Genomic DNA, 22,486 nt, shown 5'->3' on the forward strand with positions numbered 1-22,486 from the left:
TACTGAGGCAAGGCCAGCCCTCATGTGAAGAGTGTGGACAGCCCCAGCCTCTGGGGGCACCAAGGGCAGGAAGCTCAGCCAGCCTGGGGGAGAAGGGCAAGTCCCTGACAGCTCCTGAGGAGGTGGTGCCCAAGCTGAGTCTCAAAGGTCCTCCTGGACGGGGCATTCTGTACTTTTTGTGCTTTGGGGAGCCCCTTGCTCTGCAGAAGCACCCAACCAGGTCTCACCTGGAGCGATAAATGTGTGGGTAGAGTGTGGCCACAACTCAGATGGGGGAGGGGGAGCAGAGGGGTAGACAAAATGAAGCCCTGGGCTACGCTCTGATCCCAGCTCTGTGTGTGACATGCTGTGTGACCTCAGGCAGCCCCTTCTCCTCTCTGGGCTTTAACTTCCCTGTTTGTAAAACAAAGGGGCATGGAAGGGCCTCTCAGACCCTGCCCAGGATCACCTAGGATCACCGCAGCAATGCTGGGTACTCATTAGAATCCAGCCTCAGGCTCTGGCGGCTTTGGCTGGTTTGCCCTAGATTGGATCTTGGCAGTACCACTTACTAGTGACTTTGGGCAAAGCTTAATCTCCCAGGGCTTCAGTCTCCTCATCTGCAAGATGGGACTAATAATACAGCCTACCTTGTAGGATCATTATGAAGAACCCGTTGCTGTTGAATCGATTCTGACTCTTAGTGACCCTATAGGACAGAGCAGAACTGCCCCAATCAGTTTCCAAGGAGTGGCTGATGGATTCTAACTGCTGAACTTTTGGTTAGCAGCTGAGCTCAACCACTGGGCCACCAGTGCTCCGATTTCATTATGAAGATTAACTGAATTAACATATGTAAAATGCTTAGAGACGCAGAGAAACTAGCACGTAAGCGCTAAACATAGGTTTGTTAAGGAAAACACAAATAGTGAGCCAGCAAACTAAACTAGTAAGGGGCGTTTTACTGACTAAAAGCCCAGTGGGTCCCCTAGCACCATCCCAGAATTAGGTGAGAGACAAGAGTTAAACCAAGATGCACACACAGAAGCAAATGCTGGTTTTCCTCTAAAGTTCCTTGTTCCTAGAGTGTGGTGCCCAGGCCTAGCCTTTCTCCAAAACACAGAGCCCTCCTTCTTCCTCTGACCCTCACCTCACTTTCCAGGGCAGAGACCCAGGCCCTCAGGCAGCTCTTCATCCCCCACTCTTCAGCCTGGGCCCTGAGACTTCGGGGACATGGCCCTCACGTTAGCAGAGGGAAGCAGGGCCTTGGTGAAAGAAGTGAGGTGCTCTGGTTTGGGGTCCTGAGGGCTATTTGGCTCAGCATGGACAGCAGAGCACACCTGCCCCCTTCCACAAGCAGATGTTGGGAACCCAGCACCACTGTGAGCGCACGGCTCCTGGTGACGGAGTGGTGGTGTTAGCCCCTATGCAAGGTCTCCTAGGAAAAGCAGATTCTTTCCAAGCGGGAACCCTGATCAGGTCACTGCCCCGTTGAAAAACTCGGGGACTCCCTGACCCCCACAGAATGAAACCCGACCATGTCATTCAAGGTCCTCCATTGATCTGGGCCCCAGCTACCATTTCACTCCAACTCCCACGGTTTCCCCAGTCTCTGGCTTCATTAAAACTATTTGCAGCTTCCTGAAAGTGCCATCCTTTGCACAGTTCCCCTGCCTGGAATGACCTCTCTCCCACCACTTGTCCCCTGGGTGAACGCGTTTGAACCCCCACGACACTCAGAGCTTGGCTACTCACTGGAGAGCCTGTTAGAAATGCAGTCTCAGGCCTTACCCAGAATCTGCACTTGGATAGATTCCCAGGCGATCTGTGTGCATATAAACATTTGAGAGGCACAGTTTTGTATTCCCCCATTCCTCTCCTTCACGGAACTCACATCCCACCTGATAAAATAACGGTGTGCACTCATTTTAGGTGGCAGAGCGAGGGACATACTCAAAACCTTTAGCCACCAGGAGGGCAGGGCACAAACCAATCAGAAAGGTCACAGACCTAGGAATCAGTGTCATGCTGGACAGCGGGGAGATGCAGGGGCCCAGGGAAGGAGCCCAGATGGCAGAGGTCCTCTCCTCGACTTCAGGGTAGTGGCCACTTCCCGCCCTATTGTTGTTGTGTGCTGTTGAGTCAATTCTGACGCATAGGGACCCTGTACCTAAGTCTTATTTTAACAACTGGCAGAGCTGTTGTGTATGGGCCAAATAAAACATTGCTTATTTCAAGGAGTTTATACTCTACCTGGGATAAGTGTCGTATGCATTTCGAACCCCCTACTTTCTCACCTCAAGACACACACACACACACACACACACACCTGCTACCCTGAACATGGAGGACAGAAAAATGGTCCTGTCCTCCACTTTCCACAGGCCAGCCTCCCACGCTCCTGGACTCGTTTTCCCCAATTTCAAACCTACTTGAAACTGCCACATGTGAAAAGAGAAAACCAGGGATCAAGTTCTAGAGTCCACCAGCCGCCAACATACGCACGTACACACACACACCACATACCTCACACACATCACATACCTCACACATATATCACATACATCACTCACACATCACACACACACCCCGCATCACATGTTACACACACACAAACACAGTATATCACATACATCACACACACATCACACACATCACGTACATCACACACACACCACATACATCACACACACATCACATACATCACACACATCACACACATCACACACATCACATCACACATACATGACACACATCACATACATGACACACACCACATACATGACACACATCACACACACATCACACACACATCACACACATCACACACACCACACACATCACATACATCACACACACATCACACACATCACATACATTATACATACACATATCACATACATCACATACATCACACACACATCACATACATCACACACACCCCACATCACATACATCACACACATCACATAAATCACATACATCTCACACACACACCACATACATCACACACACATCACATACATCACACATACATCACACACATCACATCACACACACGTCACACACATCACATACACATCACATACATCACGCACACACCATACACACATCACATACATCACACACGCCACACATCACATACACACACCCCACATCACATACATCACACACACACATCGCATGCATCACATACACACATCACATACACACACACACCATCACATACATCACACACACACACCACATACATCACACACACACCACATACATCACACACACATCACATACATCACACACATCACACACATCACATCACACATACATGACACACATCACATACATGACACACACCACATACATGACACACATCACACACACATCACACACACATCACACACATCACACACACCACACACATCACATACATCACACACACATCACACACATCACATACATTATACATACACATATCACATACATCACATACATCACACACACATCACATACATCACACACACCCCACATCACATACATCACACACATCACATAAATCACATACATCTCACACACACACCACATACATCACACACACATCACATACATCACACATACATCACACACATCACATCACACACACGTCACACACATCACATACACATCACATACATCACGCACACACCATACACACATCACATACATCACACACGCCACACATCACATACACACACCCCACATCACATACATCACACACACACATCGCATGCATCACATACACACATCACATACACACACACACCATCACATACATCACACACACACACCACATACATCACACACACACCACATACATCGCACACCACATCACATACATCACACACATCGCATACATCACACACATCACAATCACGTACATTACACACACATCACATACATCACACACACCTCACACACATCACATACACACACATCGCATATATCACACACACATCGCATACATCACACACATCACAATCACGTACATTACACACATCACATACATCACACACACATCACAGACACCACATACATCACATACATCACACACACATCATGTACATCACACACACATCACATACATCACACACCACACACATCACACACATCAGATACATCACATACATCACACACATCACACGCACATCACACATCACACACATCACACCCATCACACACATCACACACACATCACACACATCACGCACATCACACACACCACATACTTCTCACACACATCACACACACCACATACATCACACACATCACACACATCACATACACCTCACAATCACACACATCACATACATCACACACATCACAATCACGTACATTACACACACATCATGTACATTACACACACACCACATACATCACACACACCTCACACACATCACACACATCACACACACATCGCATACATCACACACACATCACACACATCACATACATCACACACATCACACATCACACACATCACACACATCACACACACATCACACACATCACATACATCACACACATCACACATCACACACATCACACACATCACACACACGTCACACACGTCACACACACGTCACACACGTCACACACATCACACACACCTCACACACCTCACACACATCACACATCACACACATATCACACATCACACACATCACACACACGTCACACACGTCACACACGTCACACACGTCACATACATCACACACATCACATACATCACACGCACATCACATACATCACACACATCACACACACATCACATATATCACACACATCACATACATCACACATACATCACACAGATCACACACACATCACACACATCACACACATCACACACATCACATACATCACACATCACACACAACACATACATCACACATCACATACATCGCACACATCGCACACATCACACACATCACATACATCACACACACCCCACATCACACACACATCACACACATCTCACACAGACACCACATACATCATACATGTCACACACATCACACACATCTCACACATCTCACACACACCACATACATCACACACACCCCACATCACACACATCACATACATCACACACATCACACATCACACACATCACACACATCACACACACGTCACACACGTCACACACGTCACACACACGTCACACACGTCACACACATCACACACACCTCACACACCTCACACACATCACACATCACACACATATCACACATCACACACATCACACACACATCACACACGTCACACACGTCACACACGTCACATACATCACACACATCACATACATCACACGCACATCACATACATCACACACATCACACACACATCACATATATCACACACATCACATACATCACACATACATCACACAGATCACACACACATCACACACATCACACACATCACACACATCACACATCACACACAACACATACATCACACATCACATACATCGCACACATCGCACACATCACACACATCACATACATCACACACACCCCACATCACACACACATCACACACATCTCACACAGACACCACATACATCATACATGTCACACACATCACACACATCTCACACATCTCACACACACCACATACATCACACACACCCCACATCACACACACCACATACATCACACACACCCTACACATCACACACACCCCACATCACACACACCCCACATCACACACACATCACATACACCCCACATCACACACATCACATATATCACACACACCTCATACATCACACACACCACATACATCACACACATCCCACATCACACACACATCACATATATCACACACACCTCATACATCACACACACCACATACATCACACACATCCCACATCACACATACATCACATATATCACACACACCTCACATACATTATACATACACACATCACATACATCACACACACCACATACATCAAGCACACATCACATATATCACACACACCTCATACATTATACATACACACATCACATGTCACACACACACCACACACACATCACATACATCACACACACCCCACATCACATGCATCACACACATCACATACATCACACACACATCACATAGATCACACATACATCACACGCACATCACATACATCACACACACATCACATACACACACATCACCATCACATACATCACACACACATCACGTATGTCACATACATCTCACACCACCAAAAAGGCTCAGTCCGACCCACAGTGCACTGGGAGAAAAGGCGGCTGCCTGTCAGCATGCTGGGACACAGGGCCACAGGGAGGTCATCCCAGCCATCTCGCCAGCTTCCAGGAAGACTTCTGGAGTCGGAAATCGGAAATGACAGGCTCCTGCATCTTTGTGTCTTTGTAGGCGCACTGCTACTACATCATTGTGAAGAGCTTCACACATGCTCTGGAGGAACTGGAAAATGAGCCGGCCATCCAGCAGGCGCTCAAACGTCTCTGTGACCTCTACACCTTACACAGCATCTTGACCAACGCAGGCGACTTTCTCCACGATGGCTTCCTTTCTGGGGCCCAAGCAGACATGGCGAGGACAGCCTACCTGGACCTCCTCCCCCTGATCCGGTGAGTGTTTGGGGCTCCAAACCACATCAGGCTTCAGAGCATAACCCTAGACCATTTGCTCAAAGGGCTCTCCAAACTCCAAACCTTGCAGCGCCAAGACCTGGCTAAAGTGGGGGGCTGGCAAAAGCAGCAACAGCCCAGAGAGGTTTCCACCCCAGCATTACACCAGCATAAAGCATTATGGGTTGGTGAAAATAATTGGGGGAAAAAACCTAAGGAATATGAATAAAATGAAGCATGCTACATATTAACAGTAACGTTCTCAATCACAGCTAATATTTAAGGAGCGCTTACTGTGCGCCAGGTACCACGCCAAAGCTATTTCAGACATCATCTCATTTAATCTTTATGGCTCTTTGAAGTAGGTACTGTTAATCGCCCGTGTTACCAGGCAGGAAATTCGGGCTTAAAACCAAACCTGTTGCTATCGAGTCGATCCCGACTTATAGCAGCCCTACAGGACAGAGCGGAACGGCCCTATAGGGTTTCAAATGGGGGGCCGGTGGATTCAAACTGCTGACCAACTTCAGGGCAAAATTAAAAATAAAAACCTACAATTTATACATGGATTGTAAAACAATAATATCGTTTTAAAATCCAACATTAATGCAATGTAATTTAGGCTCATGAAATAAGAATGCAATGCTTTCATTCTGTTACTTCACACACAATCTAAACAGTTAATATAAAAACATATCAAAACCAAAGCTCTTACCTGACCAGGGGATTGGAAGAAATGAAAGTTAAAACAATACAAACCATTCACCATTGTCTATTAGACTGAAAATAGGCTAACATAAGAACACAACCTTTTCTGAGACCTCACTGGACAGAAAACACTGCTGGTATGTGGGTTAGCAGTTCAAATACACCAGGCACTCCTTGGAAACCCTATGGGGCAGCTCTACTCTGTCTTACAGGGTGGCTATGAGTTGGAACTGACTCGACGGCAATGGGTTTTTTTTTTTTTTTTTTTGGTTTGGTGTGTGTGTGTGTGTATCTGTGTCTGTGTCTGTGTGTGTATGACTTTTCCCTAGAAACCCCAGGAATACAAGGCTAAGAGAATAAAAAGGGAAAGACTTGAAATTTTTTAAAAATAAGATTTTCACCTATGCTCATCCAAAGACTTCGCCAAAAGAGTAAGAAGACTACATACAGACTGGGAAAAAGTTTTTAGCTACGACATTTCTGATCAGCGCCTGATCTCTAAAATCTACATGATACTGCAAAAACTCAACTGCAAAAAGACAAATAACCCAATTAAAAAATGGGCAGAAGATATGAATAGACACTTCACTAACGAAGACATTCAGGTAGCTAACAGATATATGAGGAAATGTTCATGATCATTAGCCATTAGAGAAATGCAAATTAAAACTACAATGAGATTTCATCTTACTCCAACAAGGCTGCCATTAATCCAAAAAACACAAAAGAATAAATGTTGGAGAGGCCGTGGAGAGATTGGAACACTTATACACTGCTGGTGGAAACGTCAAATGGTACAACCACTTTGGAAATCAATCTCGTGCTTCCTTAAAAAGCTAGAAATAGAACTACCATACCATCCAGCAATCCCACTCCTTGGAATATATCCTAGAGAAATAAGAGCCTTTACACGAACAGATATAAGCATACCCATGTTTATTGCAGCACTGTTCACAACAGCAAAAAGATGGAAGCAACCAAGGTGCCCACCAACGGATAAATGGATAAACTATGGTATATTCACATGATAGAATACTACGCATCGATAAAGAACAGTGAGGAATCTGTGAAACATTTCATTAACATGGAGGAACCTGGAAGGCATTATGCTGAGCGAAATTAGTCAGAGGCAAAAGGACAAATATTGTATAAGACCACTATTATAAGATCTTGAGAAATAGTTTAAACAGAGAAGAAAACATTCTTTTGTGGTTACGAGAGGGGGGAGGGAGGGAGAGTAGGAGAGGGGCATTCACTAATTAGCTAGTAGATAAGAACTACTTTAGGTGAAGGGAAAGACAGCACACAATACAGGGGAGGTCAGCACAATTGGACTAAACCAAAAGCAAAGAAGTTTCCTGAATAAACTGAATGCTTCGAAGGCCAGCGTAGCAGGGGCAGGGGTCTGGGGACCATGGTTTCAGGGGACATCTAAGTCAACTGGCATAATAAAATCTATTAACAAAACATTCTGCACCCCACTTTGAAGAGTGGAGTCTGGGGTCTTAAACGCTAGCAAGCAGCCATATAAGATGCATCAATTGGTCTCAACCCACCTGGATCAAAGGAGAATGAAGAAAACCAAGGACACAAGGTGATTATCAGCCCAAGAGACAGAAGGGGCCACATGAACCAGAGACTACATCATCCTGAGACCAGAAGAACTAGATGGTGCCCGGCTACAACCTATGACTGCCCTGACAGGGAACAGAACAGAGAACCCCTGAGGCAGCAGGAGACCAGTGGGATGCAGGCCCCAAATTCTCATAAGACCAGACTTAATGGTCTGACTGAGACTAGAGGGACCCCGGTAGTCATGGCCCCCAGACCTTCTGTTGGCCCAGGACAGGAACCATTCCTGAAGCCAACTCTTCAGACATGGTTGGGACTGGACAATGGGTTGGAGAGGGATGCTGGTGAGGAGTGAGCTTCTTGGATCAGGTGGACACTTGAGGCTATGTTGGCATCTCCTGCCTGGAGGGCAGATGAGAGGGTGGAGGGGGTTAGAAGCTGGTGAAATGGACATGAAAAGAGAGAGTGGAGGGAGAGAGCAGGCTGTCTCATTAGGGGGAGAGTAATTGGGAGTGTGGAGCAAGGTATATATGGGTTTTTGTGTGAGAGACTGACTTGATTTGTAAACTTTCACTTAAAGCACAATAAGAATTATTTTAAAAAAATAAGATTTTCGTGGAGAGATCATGTTACATACCATTTCTGACTGTGCCTACGCACCTAACAGATAGTCGGTATTTCTCAGTAAATGTTTGTTCAATTAAATCATCAAAAATTGTCAAAAACACACTTGATATAATACCCCTGGTATGAAAGTTTCCCTAATACAGTCTAACGATGGTAGCCATCAACAGCTTCGTTAAATAGTGCACAACTCCAGCTCAAGTAGGTCTGACTTTCTGAACTGCTCAGCATTGAAAGCACAGGAGGAAAACACTGTTCTTCTGGCCCTGATTAACGGTGAGGATGAAACACAGGAGATCACCTTAACACCTCATTGGCTTCTTCTTTTGTTGGCAACAGCACTTCTAGGCCTGCCTTGACTGCGGAGACTTACAATTCAAGACAAGACAGACAGCCCTGACACAAAAAGACAACTTAGAGATGCGGCAAGCCCACAGGCTGATTTACTTCCATTGTGGTTGCTAAGTGACCTTGCTACCACAGGGTAACTGGGTGTGTACAGACTCCGTGTGTCAACGGTTCTGTGTCACAGTCCCTGCAGTGATTATTCATTATCCCCATCAGATTTCCGAGATGTCAGATGAAGGATGGCACTCCATTCTAAGTGACACCAAGAGCCAGCTCTGTATAATGTTAATTAACTGACCCAATTGATTTTTAATTATTTAAATGGTCATAAAATCTCATTGATGACTTTCAGGTAAAGACGGCAGGTTGAATGAACGTGCTTACTTTTGTTGCCTCTGGAAACCCTACTAAAACAATAGCGATTGGATTAAAAAAAATTTTTAAAGGCGTGAACCCACAAAGAAAAAGAGAACAGGAAAGGTAGAAAGATTGACATGTGGTAGGTGACTTAGCAGACCTGGGAAAAATAAATCCTAAACCAGAAGTGGGGAAAGCCAAGAAGCAACCAAGTTACACGAAGGATCTTCAAACTGACACCACTGTGGACCACCGAAAACGGGGTGTAGGGATGGCAGGCAAAGACCGGTTGAAAGTCTACTCAAGGAGTTGGGTTCCCCATGGCCCCTTCCCATCTGAGAGTAGTTTTCAGACTTTCTCCAAGCCCACTGTGGCAGAAAGAGAGGGTCTGCGGACGGGGAACATCAGGCATACCTGAGGACGAGGGGGCTTGAATAAATGTTTATAGGTCAAATGCTGACACCTCCCTCCCCCAGCCCTTCTCCCGCTGGTCCCCTGGACACTTCCTTCAGCCAGGCAAGCACCCGCTAGGAAGAAGATCAGATGATCCTTCTCTGGAGAATCTGACTAGTCTGAAGAGACAGTGTTGAAGACACTGACACCAGGGTCCCCCCAATAGTCTACCCAATTCACCTCCCAGCGAACCCCATATTGACAAGCACACCTGCGGGTTCCAGCAAGCTGGTTAATGTCCCACTTGTAGCCATGATCAGACACCCAGGGATCACCAGACACCTGAGGAAAGCCCCCAGCACAGAAGCCAGAAACCAAAACAAGCAAGAACAATGCAGTTTGGAGGAAACAGAGATTGGAGGGAGAAGAAAACTTATATAATAATAAGAATACCCTCAAATAATTCAGAGATCTTGCAACCACAAAACCAGCCAGAATGTCTCTGAAATTTTAAAAATGATAGAAGGTATGAAAAACTCAACTGAAGGCTGGAAGATAAAGTCGCAGAAATCTCACAGAAAGATGAAAATAGGGGGAAAAGGATAAAAAGAATTAAGAGGGTCAGTCCTAGCTGTCCATCACCTAAAAAACAAGAGGTCTAGAAAGAGAAGGGAGCCCCTGCGTGGTACAAACTGTTAACGTGCTCAGCTGCTAACCGAAAGGTTGGAGGTTTGAGCCCACCCAGAGGCCCCTCAGGAAAAAGGTCTGGTGATCTACTTCCTAAAAATCAGCCACAGAAAATCCTATGGAACACAATTCTACTCGGACACACGTGGGGATCACCATGAGTCAGAGATGACTGCACAGCGCCTGGTCCCATCTGGTCTAGAAAGAAAAGACAGAAAGAAGAGGGCAGCAAATCCTTAATAATTCAAGAAAATATACCTAAGATGAAGGATATGAGTTTCAATTTGAAAAAGCCACAAATGTTTACAGACTAGAGAAGAGATACACACACCAAACAAGGCAAACACACAGCATGTGAAATGGTGCTAAGTACCATGAAGAGGATAGCAGGGAAGGGGGCTAAGGAATGTGGCAGGTGAGGTGAGGGTGGGGCTGCTATCTTGAATAGGGGAGGGAAGGCCTCCCTGGGAAGGTGACGTCTGAGGAAAGGCCAGAAAGAGGCGAGGGAGCCATGTGGCTGGCGGGGAAAAGAGTGATCCAGACAGAGAATAAGTACCAATGTTGGGGGGCTGAAGCGTGCTTGGCACGTCTGTCTGAGAAACAGAGAGGAGGCCACGGAGCCAGAGTGGAGTGACTGGGGCGCAGAACGGGAGCAGAGGTCAGAGGGTTAAGGGTGTACAAGGATGGGGGAGGCGTAATCACTGCAAAGATTTAAGGCTGGCTTTTGTGTGAGAATGGGAGGGTCTTGAGCACAGTAGGACAGACACAATGTGTAGTAACCTGGTGTATGTTTTCAGAGGATCACTCGGTTGTCTTATTAACAACGGACTGGGGAGGGGAGCAAGAGTGAAAAGTAGGGAGACCAGTTAGGCTGCTACAGTCATCCAGGTGAGAAACGATGGGGTGGGGCCAGGATTATAGCAGTAGCGGTGGTGGGAAGTAGTTGAAGCTTTGATATATTTTGAACGTAGAGCAGGATTTGCTGACAGATGAGAAGCGGGGTATGAAAGATAGAAAAGTGAAGGCTTTGGGCCAGAACGGCAGAGTTGTCATCTACTATAAATGGGGAAGATTACAGGAGGAACAAGAAGGGAGGAGGTCTGGGAGATCAGGAGCTCGGGTTTTGACAGGCAAAATTTGAAGAGCCCGTTAGAAATCCAAGTAATCCAAGTATCGACGTCAAGTAAGCAGATAAGTGAGACTGGAGACAATCTGGAAGTCCCTGACATACGGCTGGTGTTTAAAGCCACGAGACTGGATGATATCACCAGGAGTGAGTGCATGAAGAACAGAGGTTCAAGTACTGAGCCTTGGGACCCTCCCAAGTTCAGAGGTTGGTAAGTCGAGGAGGTGACCGTGACAAGAGCTGTTTCACTGGAGTGGTGGGAGTGAAAACCTGAGCAGATTCAGTTCATGAGAGGAACTGGAAATAACAAGCATAAAAATTAAGGAGTTCTGTCGCAAAGGGGAGCCAAGATACAGGGTAGATGATGGAGAGGGAAATAGTCAAAAGCTTGTTTTTAAGATGGGAGAAATGCCAGCAGTGTTTGTATACTGATGGCAATAATCCTGTAGAAAGGAGAATTTGATGTTGTAGAGGAAAGGCAGGAGAATTTCTGGCACAATGTTCTCCAGGAGGCAAGAGGGAAAGCCTCTAGTGCACAAGGAGGGCTGGCCAGAGCTAGCAGCCTGGACAGTTCACCTGTACTAAGAGGAGGGGTGGGGATTGTGGACATTCTCTTACTGCTTCTATTTTATCAGTGAAATAGCATCAAAGTCATCGAGGTAACAGTGAGGATGGGGAGGTGGGTGGTGTAGATTTGAGCAGTGAAGAGAAGGTATGAAATAATCATCTAAGAGAACGGAAGAGTGAATAAACCAGAGCAATGTAATATGATTTCCGGAGAGCAATCAGGGCCCACCTGAGCCCCTATTACACTAGTTAGTATGGTTTTGTTTTGTTTTTTCCAGTTATATGCTAAGATGGAGGCCCAAATTTGGCAGAAAACTGAAGATAACGATGGATGGGGTTTGTTAAACAAGTATGATAAAGCAAGAAGAATTGTTGAGTGTATTTTTGAGGGCATGAATATAATGGAGCACGGAGCATCAGCTGGATAAGGAGTGAAGTGAGAACGTAAGGGGATGAGGGACATTCAAACAGGCCACGGTGCCAGTGGGGTCAAAGACTTAGAAATAGCCCTATATGCAAATCACCCCAGAATGATCAGGAGGGGTCATCAAGAAAGAGTTAAGTTAGGTACAGGACCCAACTCACCTCAAGCGCTTTGTGAAATGGAAGCTGGGGAAGAGCGCGAACAATTAATCACGTTTTATATCCTTTGCAAAAAGAGACACACATAAATTTTTTAAATATTCCATTTAATAGGTTAAAGTTAAATACAGTTTGCTGCTTGAAGGGGAAAAAAAGAATTACAGAAATCAGAATACTACAGGGAGTAGTAAGCTAGAAAGATTTAAAAAAAAAAAAATTGCCGTCAAATCAATTCCAACTCATAGCAATCCTATAGGACAGAGTAGAACTGCCCTGTGGAGTTTCCAAGGCCGTACTCTTTACTGAAACAGACTGCCACATCTTTCTCCCACGGAGCAGCTGATGGGTTCAAACTGTCGACCTTTTGGTTAGCAGTTGAGCACTTAACCACTGTGCCACCAGGACTCCTAACTCCTTTTATAAACAAAAACCAAACCCGTTGCTGTCAAGTCAATCCAGACTCACAGTGATCCTATAGGACAGAGTAGAACTGCCCCATAGGGTTTCCAAGGAGCAGCTGGTAGGTTTGAACTGCTCACCACCAGGGCTCCACTAGGAAGATAAAAAAAAAAAAAAAAATTTTTTTTTTTAATCTTTCTAGAAGGTAGTAAAACGAGCATGGCTGGGACTATGGAGAAGTTGCAGTTGTTGATGACAAGACTTAGTGTGTGATCTTGACAGTGAGTGACAGAGGGAGAGTGTAAGACAAGATCAACGGATGAGAAGATTCAAGGAACTGAGAGGCCAAGTTTTAGACCAAACATCCACGCGGACAGTGAAATCACTACAAATTACAGGAGTGGTGGTGGAGAGAGACAGGGGGCTGGAAATGGTAGATCACTGCAACGAGAGAGGTGTGGCGGGGACCAGGCTCAGCTGTGAATGGGATATATATGGTCATAATCATGGAAACACTGAATATTGGTCTAGTCAAAAGTATAACTACACTGGGAGGCAGGTGGGCCATGGGGAAGAAGTATGTGTGTGTGGGCAGGGGGTCCTAAAAGAATAATCAATCCTTGTCTGTTGTCACAGTCAGTAGGTAATACCTTAAAGTGAACAATCGAGAAGTAGCAATACAAACAAGATCTTTAGAGACATCTGGGTAAATGTGAACACCACCAGCAAGAAGACTGGCACTGGTTGCCTCTGGGGGCAGGAAAATGGAGGAGAGCAAAAGGAATGTGCTGTTCTTAAAATAACAAGCTCAGAGAACTCCTGAACTCTTTACACTTACATACATAACATCAAAAAAAAACTAAATACATAAAGCTTCAATTGTTGGAAAAGTAATGATGCAGTCCCGAGTCAGGTGTTGTTATTCACCATTGCAGATTAATCAGATCCGTAATAGCATTCTAAAATACTCACCAAATCTTATTTTCTCAGGAAGGACGCCATCTTGTTAACTGATGCTTTTGACTTCACTGACCAGTGTTTAAACTCAGCACTTGGCTGTTATGATGGAAATGCCTATGAACGTCTGTTTGAGTGGTCTCAGAGGACGCCAAGCAATACTCAGGTAGTTGAATGCAACTCATTATAAGTTACGTAAAGAGAGCAGAGAACAAGCAGAAGCACCACGTTTTCCCATTTTAATTGATTTCCATTAGGTTGGAAATCGCTTGGCATAGCACGTCTGTTTAAAATATTTTTATAGAACACGTAAAGAAACCAGGAGTCGGGTGAGGCTTGGCGCGAGCTCGGAGCTGGACTGCAATCAGCAAAACGCACTGCTTGGAATGTGGTGAAGGGAATTAAGAGGAAGCCCCAAGCTCTAAATCATGGCTTGACATACCCAAGGGCCTGCGCACATGGTGGCAAACTGGCTTTTAAATAACAAAAACAAAGCACTGTGGCGATTTAACCATCTCATTTTCAGCCTTTTAACTTTCAGTTTTGTGTTGATAAAAGCGGTATTCAGAGGTGATAGGGTGCTTGGGGTGGGGGAGCCCCTCTCAGGCCTGACTGCAGGCTGGAGACAGCTCCCTCCTCTTCACTCTTAGGAGCACAATGCCAGTAACAAAGGCGGCTGCTGCACTGCCACAAGTAGTCCAGAAGACCAGATAAATGACAATACAAGGGTTATGGTGAAAAGGTTCCCAGCTGTCCTAGGAGAGAGTACTAGAACTCTATGTCACTAACAAAGAGATGGGGCAGGGGAGGCCTCATAAAATCCCAGGGTTTGGGGCCAGAGTCCCAGGCTCTCTGCTGTGAGCTTCATTGGGAAAAGTAACAAATGTCAATGAATGCATTAACTGGAGTGAAGAAATAAACCCTGTGCTTAGAATTTAGGATATTTAATAGCAAATTTGATATAAAAAAAGGTTTATTTAGCAAATTTGATATAGATGACCAAGACAAAGACAGTCCACAGGTACACAATAGGTTATTTTAAGTTCTACAAGGCAAAGATGTTAATCATGTGGCGAAACTTATTTTTTACCTCTTCAGACAAATTTCAGAAAAGTGTGTCTTAATACCTCATTGAATTGGCAACTCTCAAGCCTTCATGCACACTTGGCATGTTGTTAGGCTTGCTCTGAACAATCTGCATCCCGTCACACCTTATACCTTAATTTAACATGATCACCTGAAGTTATAACACAACCAGTCAGTTACTCCCAAGATGGTCGTCAGCTAGACCAATCCATTTTGGTCATCCCCCATCCCCCAAAAGGCATCCTTTTAACTCAACAAGGAAATATAAACAATTGGCCTAAAGAAGGCATGACACATTTACTGCTCGGCGCAATTAAGATCCACCAGGCGCTCCTTGGAAACTCTAGGGGGCAGTTCTACTCTGTCCTATAGGGTTGCTATGAGTTGGAATCAACTTGACGGCACTGGGCTGGTACATTACTTTTTTACTGATTGGATCTTTCTGTATTCTAACATTTAAGTCCTGGCATAAAAATACAGCAGCCTTCCCACTCGAGATTAGTTCCTATGGTCTAAAGATAAACGTAGGCCCTTCGGTGCCCCTGAGAAGTACCTAGGCTGCTGAAGCGCCTGGCAGGAAACGCTGAAACAAACAGCTCGAGCCCGCTTTACTTGCAATGCCAAGAAGCATTTCCGTTCTCGTGATTCCCCATCTTCTCTAAAGAATATAGGGAGCTTGTTTCTTGCTTCATTTTTAGTCTTTATGTTAAAAGAATTTAATCTCTACTATATGAGAGCAGAAATAGGTTAATGAGGGGCAGGATAAACCCCCCGATCAACAGATAGGGTAAAACACTGGTGCATTCCATCCCATTCACCCTCCTCCATCTTCTTCCTCTTGCCTGGTGAAAAGAGATGGCGTTTTCTCCTTCCTAATTTTAGGATTTATCACAGAGTAGACACTCCATGTTTATGGGGTAAAGGAACATGGTTTTCTGACCTACCCAGTGAGATGACGGACCCTGGTGCATACAAGATGCTGCAGATTCTCACCATCCTAGCTTACATTGTTGTAGAGTCGATTGCGACTCATAGTGACCCCACGTGACACAGGAGAACTGCCCTATAGGGTTTTTTTGGCTGTCATCTTTATGGAAGCAGATCACCAGGTCTTTCTCCAGTGGAGCCACTAGGTGAGTTTGAATTGTCAGCCATTTGGTTTACAGCCGCGTGCCTAACCATTGTGCCACCAGGGCTCCTTTAGCTTACATTACCTTGCTAGAAAGGTGACAGGTACAGTAATGTGGCTTTCCTATACAGCAATTTCAGAATGTGAGATTACAAATGACCTCGAAGAACTGTTTCTAGTTAGTTAAAATGACACTCAGTTGACTGCTAATATTTAGATGCATGATCTTTCAACACATCTCTAGCTCCTTCAGAGGCCACCAAAATAGCATTTTTAAAGTATATTTTTCTAAATAATTTCAAAGCTGCATTCAGACACATTTTTCCTCATTTGCTCTAGTAGAAAAAGGCACGCTATAGACATTTCAAACAAATTAAAACAGCAGCTATGTGGAAACATGCCTTGTAGACACAAAAGTACAGTTAGGAATATGTTTCACTGACATTTTCTGTGGGAAGGAAAGTGCTATGCCAAGTTAGATGCCTTAGAATCACAGGAGAGCCCCTTGTCTGGGACAAGTTGTGTTGGGTTTTATCTCCAGACAGGATGATGCTCTCTCTCAGCTTCCTTCACCCATGGCCTCTGCTTTTTGGCTTTGTTCCTGATCTGGATGTTATTTCAAGCCATTTTCTCTAAAGCGAACTGCAAAAGGCTCCTTCCTCCTGCCCAGGTGAACTCCCATCTAAGTGATTCCCTATAGACGCAAGCAGTAGAGGAACCTCGACGGTAACTTCAAAACAGAACACTATGTCCGTCCAATTACTCCCCTGTATAAATCCGTACAAGTAGTAGCCAGATGTGCTAAACACATCTACTGATTCATTCATTCAATCGTTCAATAAATATTTATCGAGCACGTTACATGCCAGAAGCCATTCTAGGTACTCAGGATACAATGGAGGACAAAAGAAACGTAGACTCTGATTTCAAGGAGTTTACAGTTTTAGTGGATTAGAGGGGCAAAAAATTAAATTAATAAATACTATAAAAAGTAAAGCCAGAGCTGTGGATGGAAGAATCAAGACACTGCATTACAGAATAATGGGGATAACCTACTCTGACGTTGAATATTGCTTACCTGATTCCACCTTTTGGGTTCCTGGGTTTGTAGTTAGTGTTCAATTTCAAAGGGACTCAAAAAGTCAAGCCTCTTAGTCACATTATATTCCAAAAGCAAACGATAATCTGTGTTCTGTTTTGTTTTTTTAGTTGGCCACCTGCATCCACAATTTAAAATCTGCATGAGAAAAGGAAGGATGCCCTTTGGAAAAATGTTTCTCCATATGTTCACACAAAATGAATTTTAAAAATAATTTTAAAAATTAAGGATCTTATGTAACGTTACTTTTTTGAAGCTAAAGCCTTAATTTGAAAGTAAAAGTCATTAATCCTCACAGAGATATAATTTTAATAATGCATTTCTTTCTACAAACAGGCGAACCCTGCCTACGAGAAATACATAAGACCACTATTGCAAAGCTGGAAAGCCAAGCTATGAGAAATAACTAAAAGTATTCAAGAGGCAAACAGCACCACTATGTGATCGTGGTACTACGGCAAGATATATAAAATTATATTTTTAAATTACATTATATGTGTATATATTTTTAAAGAGAATCCTTACCTTTTGGTGACAAATTCTGAAGTATTTAAAGATGAAATTATATCTTTCATTTACTTCTAAATAATCCAGCGGGAGGAGAAAGTGGGAGTGAGTAATTGTTGAAGTTGGTCAATGGGCACATGGCATCCAGCATCTCTCACAGTAAAAAACAGTACCACTGTCCATTTGTAGCAATCTGTTCTGTTAAACACCATGTGTTTGCTCTGGATCTAGCAAAAGCCACCAGATTCACTGGTCTATGTCTGTGTCTTTAGCACACATTGGTTCTAGGACTTAAAAATACAAACACTTGCACACACACACTCCTACTCCAAAAGTTCTTATAGTAGGTATAATGAAAATAAAATTTAGGGCCCTAAGAATGCAACTGGAGCCCTGGTGGCACAGTGGTTAAGAGCTCGGCTGCTAACCAAAAGGTTGGCAGTTCAAATCTACCAGCTGCTCCTTGGAAACCCCATGGGGTAGTTCTACTCCGTCCTCTAGGGTCGCTATGAGTCAGAATTGACTCGATAGCAATGGGTTTGGTTTTTGGTTAAGAATGCAACTAACATGAATTTTAAAAAATCAACTCTTCCATGATGAAAATGATTTAAAATTTTGTTAAAAGACCTAATTTCTCAAATTGTCCATATAATCAAGTAACATTTTTCACATCACTTTCAACTGGTAAGTAGATAAAACACTCCAAATTAAAAGCCACTAGACAAATTAAGGAAACCCTGGTGGCGTTGTAGTTAAGTGCTACAGCTGCTAACCAAGTGGTTGGCAGTTCGAATCTGCCAGGCGCTCCTTGGAAACTCTATGGGGCAGTTCTACTCTGTCCTATAGGGTCGCTATGAGTCGGAATCGACTCGATGGCAGTGGGTTTGGTTTTGGTTTAGACAAATTAAACTGTAACAATCTCAGCTGGCCACTTTCTCAAATTTACTTATATGAACTTATATAAAGTAAATCTGAGAAAATCTACCAAAAGCAAACTTATCTCCATTAAACTGGGCAAGAAAAAGATCTCATAAGTCTTTAACTTAAAAAAAATTTGGAACTAGTATTATTCCCATTTCCACACCTGTTTTCAACTCCAGTCATTTTATTTCACATTCATCTCAGCTAACTCAACAATAATAATTGGTCGGTTTTTTAGGTAACCACCAGCTAATTTGAAGAAGAAAATTTTCCAGAAGGATAACCTCATATCAGCACATTGACTTACCAAAACCACTGTCATCTGTCAATAACACTAAGGGATTTTTAGTTTGAAGATGGTAAACATGGGATGATTATAGGTTTCTGGATATCGGTTATTTGTCAAATCTTAAAATAAATTTTCAGAGACGTAACGGGCAAAAATGGATGTAGGTAAGTGTTCTCATCCCTATTGTGGGCTGAATTGTGTCCCTCAAAATAATCTATTAAAATCCTAACCTCTTGCGGTACAATGAATTACTCAATATGGCCATTCTAGCCATAGTCTCTGTGATTCACACACAATGATTAAGTTTGACTAGGCAAATAAGGTATATGGTGCCTTAAGAAGTGGATTGGTCAGTTTTGCCATCCCGCTAGGCTTAAAATGAGCCATTCTAGAGGTGGGAGGAGAGAATCTCACCACCACCCAGGAAGAACAGCCAGGAGTGGAGTGAATCATTTGGACCTGGGATCCCTGTGCTGAAAAGCCCCTGTAACCAGGAGACCAAGAGAGGGAAAGAGACAGAGCTGTAACACTGAAGATGGTGAGAAGTGGTACCAGAGAAACATGGGCAGCAGAGGCAGGAGACCAGCAGGAGATGGTGTGGTGGGCTGGGAGCCCACGGAGCAAGAAAGCTGAGCACCTTCAGGCAGGAGGCTTCCTGATGGAGTAGGGTGCCTCCAGGCGCTCGGTGGAGCTCGGTTTGCCAACCCAGGGAGCTAGAGCTGAACACCTTCAGGCCAAGGCTTACTAGCAGAGTGGAGTGTCTCTGGGCACTTATCTAAAAGAGCTCAGGCAGAGGCTGAGGGCCAGAGAGGCAAGCCTGTGGGTACGGCTGAGGCTGTCCTGATGGAAGAACTGTATCCTGAGTGTTCCCGAAACTGAATTGTTACCTGTTGCCTCCCTAATAAACCCCATAATCGTGAATATTGTGAGTTCTGTGTGGCCACTGCAATGGATTATCGAACCCAGCAGAGAAGTAGAGAATGCCATGGGATGGACCATTGTTATCAGAGTTGGTAAAGATGGTGTTTGACCTCTGCCTCACGGGAATCAGCCTTGGGCTGCTGATCTTGATTCTCCTTCCCTCTTGTGAAGTGAGAGGACAGATGCCACCCCCATGTTGTTCTTACACCTCTACACCTACGAGTACGACTTGTTTGGAAATAGGGGTTTTCTTTAACAGTTAAATGAAAGGAGGTCACTCTGGAATGAAGTGGGTTCTACTCCTGATCCCTTCTGGGTGGTGTTTTATAAAAGGCAGAACAGACAAGGGAGCATTTGAGCCAAAAAATACCAAGAAATGCCAGGGACTACCAGAAACGAAAAAGACGGGAAGGAGCTTCCCCTGAACAGAAAGCACAGCCCTCCCACACTCTGAATCTGGACTTCTACAGCCCCCCACTTTGTGACATTTGTTATGGTAGTCTAGAACACAGACACCCCCCTTTCAGAAAGGGAATCTCAGACTCTTCCACGGACATAAGGAGAAAAGGAGTATGTGCCCCACGGCACACAGCCTCAGAGCTCCAGCAGTTCCTCAGAAAACCAGGGAAGAAAATTACAAGACTTCCTTTTAAAAGGTGTTTTAGCAAACTAGGAAGATTCATTACAGTTAACATAATCCTTCGAGTAACTTTCAAGAAACAGAATCAAGTCAGCTATGCAAAATAGGAGTACAGCGAAATAAATAAAAGCATGTATATTTTTCAAACTGTTCCGGAACCTTATTTCATTGTAAGTTTATTTCTTCTGATCAGAAATAAACTTAACTTGGATAATAAGAAGCATTTGTGAGTCTCCACCATATACTCAAGTGGCTAAAGAGCCAATGTGTTCCTGTGCTTAGCACGAAGCTGGAGTCAGAGTCACATTCAGAGCTGACAACTGGTGGCTCATTGAAGAAAAGTCTGTAACCCTCAACATAAGTCCTATTTGAAAAATATTTGTCCGACTGTATGTTCACTGTTGAAATATGCACTCTTTTAGGCAATATGAGTAATTCCACCCTTTCTGCTCAAATGACACAGCAGAGTTCTTACCAACTCTAAGTAACCCAAGGTTCTACTGAGACCTCTCAAATCAGATGCAAATTTGCTACCGACAGTATACACTGGGATAAAAAAACAATGCATATTTTACATAAGGAAAATGATTTCTCCCCTAAGTAATATTAATCAATAAATACAAACCTAATTTTCATATTTTACTTTTTTATTAGCTTTTTCCTGGTAGACAGTACACTTGAGAATTATACTGCACCAGGCATAAAAAGTAAGATCTCTACCACAGGGACATTTTGTATTCGGAATCCAATATAAATATTTCTAGTCAGACATTTCCATGGCTACAGATATTTGGTTGCTTGATTTATATGCATAGAAAGAAACAGTTGTCATAACTGTAAAAAGCAGTACTTAACAAGTACTTTTAAATGATTGGAACAGTTTTCCTTTAATATTACAACACTGCTTATTGGTTTGGAAACTAAGTCACCCTACATGATGTTCTGACT

General features: G+C 44.0%; 1 protein-coding gene across 7 annotated transcripts in view; it reads left to right on the top strand.

Moving 5' to 3' along the window:
- The window catches only part of ACOX2 (acyl-CoA oxidase 2), a 40,100-nt gene extending 17,671 nt beyond the window's left edge, over positions 1-22,429 (top strand). For 6 of the 7 annotated variants that reach the window (XM_064274298.1, XM_064274303.1, XM_064274299.1 and 3 more), the window contains 3 exons: positions 6,409-6,626; positions 14,980-15,112; positions 18,597-22,429. In XM_064274298.1, coding sequence (XP_064130368.1) covers positions 6,409-6,626; positions 14,980-15,112; positions 18,597-18,659 — 414 coding nt within the window. In that variant the 3' untranslated portion in view covers positions 18,660-22,429. Of the gene's footprint in view, positions 1-6,408; positions 6,627-14,979; positions 15,113-16,914 lie in introns of all 7 variants that reach the window. The other variant, XM_064274301.1, reaches the window with a different exon arrangement.
- The last annotated feature ends 57 nt before the right edge of the window (positions 22,430-22,486 follow it).

Source organism: Loxodonta africana, chromosome 22 (assembly GCF_030014295.1).
Source record: "Loxodonta africana isolate mLoxAfr1 chromosome 22, mLoxAfr1.hap2, whole genome shotgun sequence".
Classification (NCBI taxonomy): domain Eukaryota; kingdom Metazoa; phylum Chordata; class Mammalia; order Proboscidea; family Elephantidae; genus Loxodonta; species Loxodonta africana.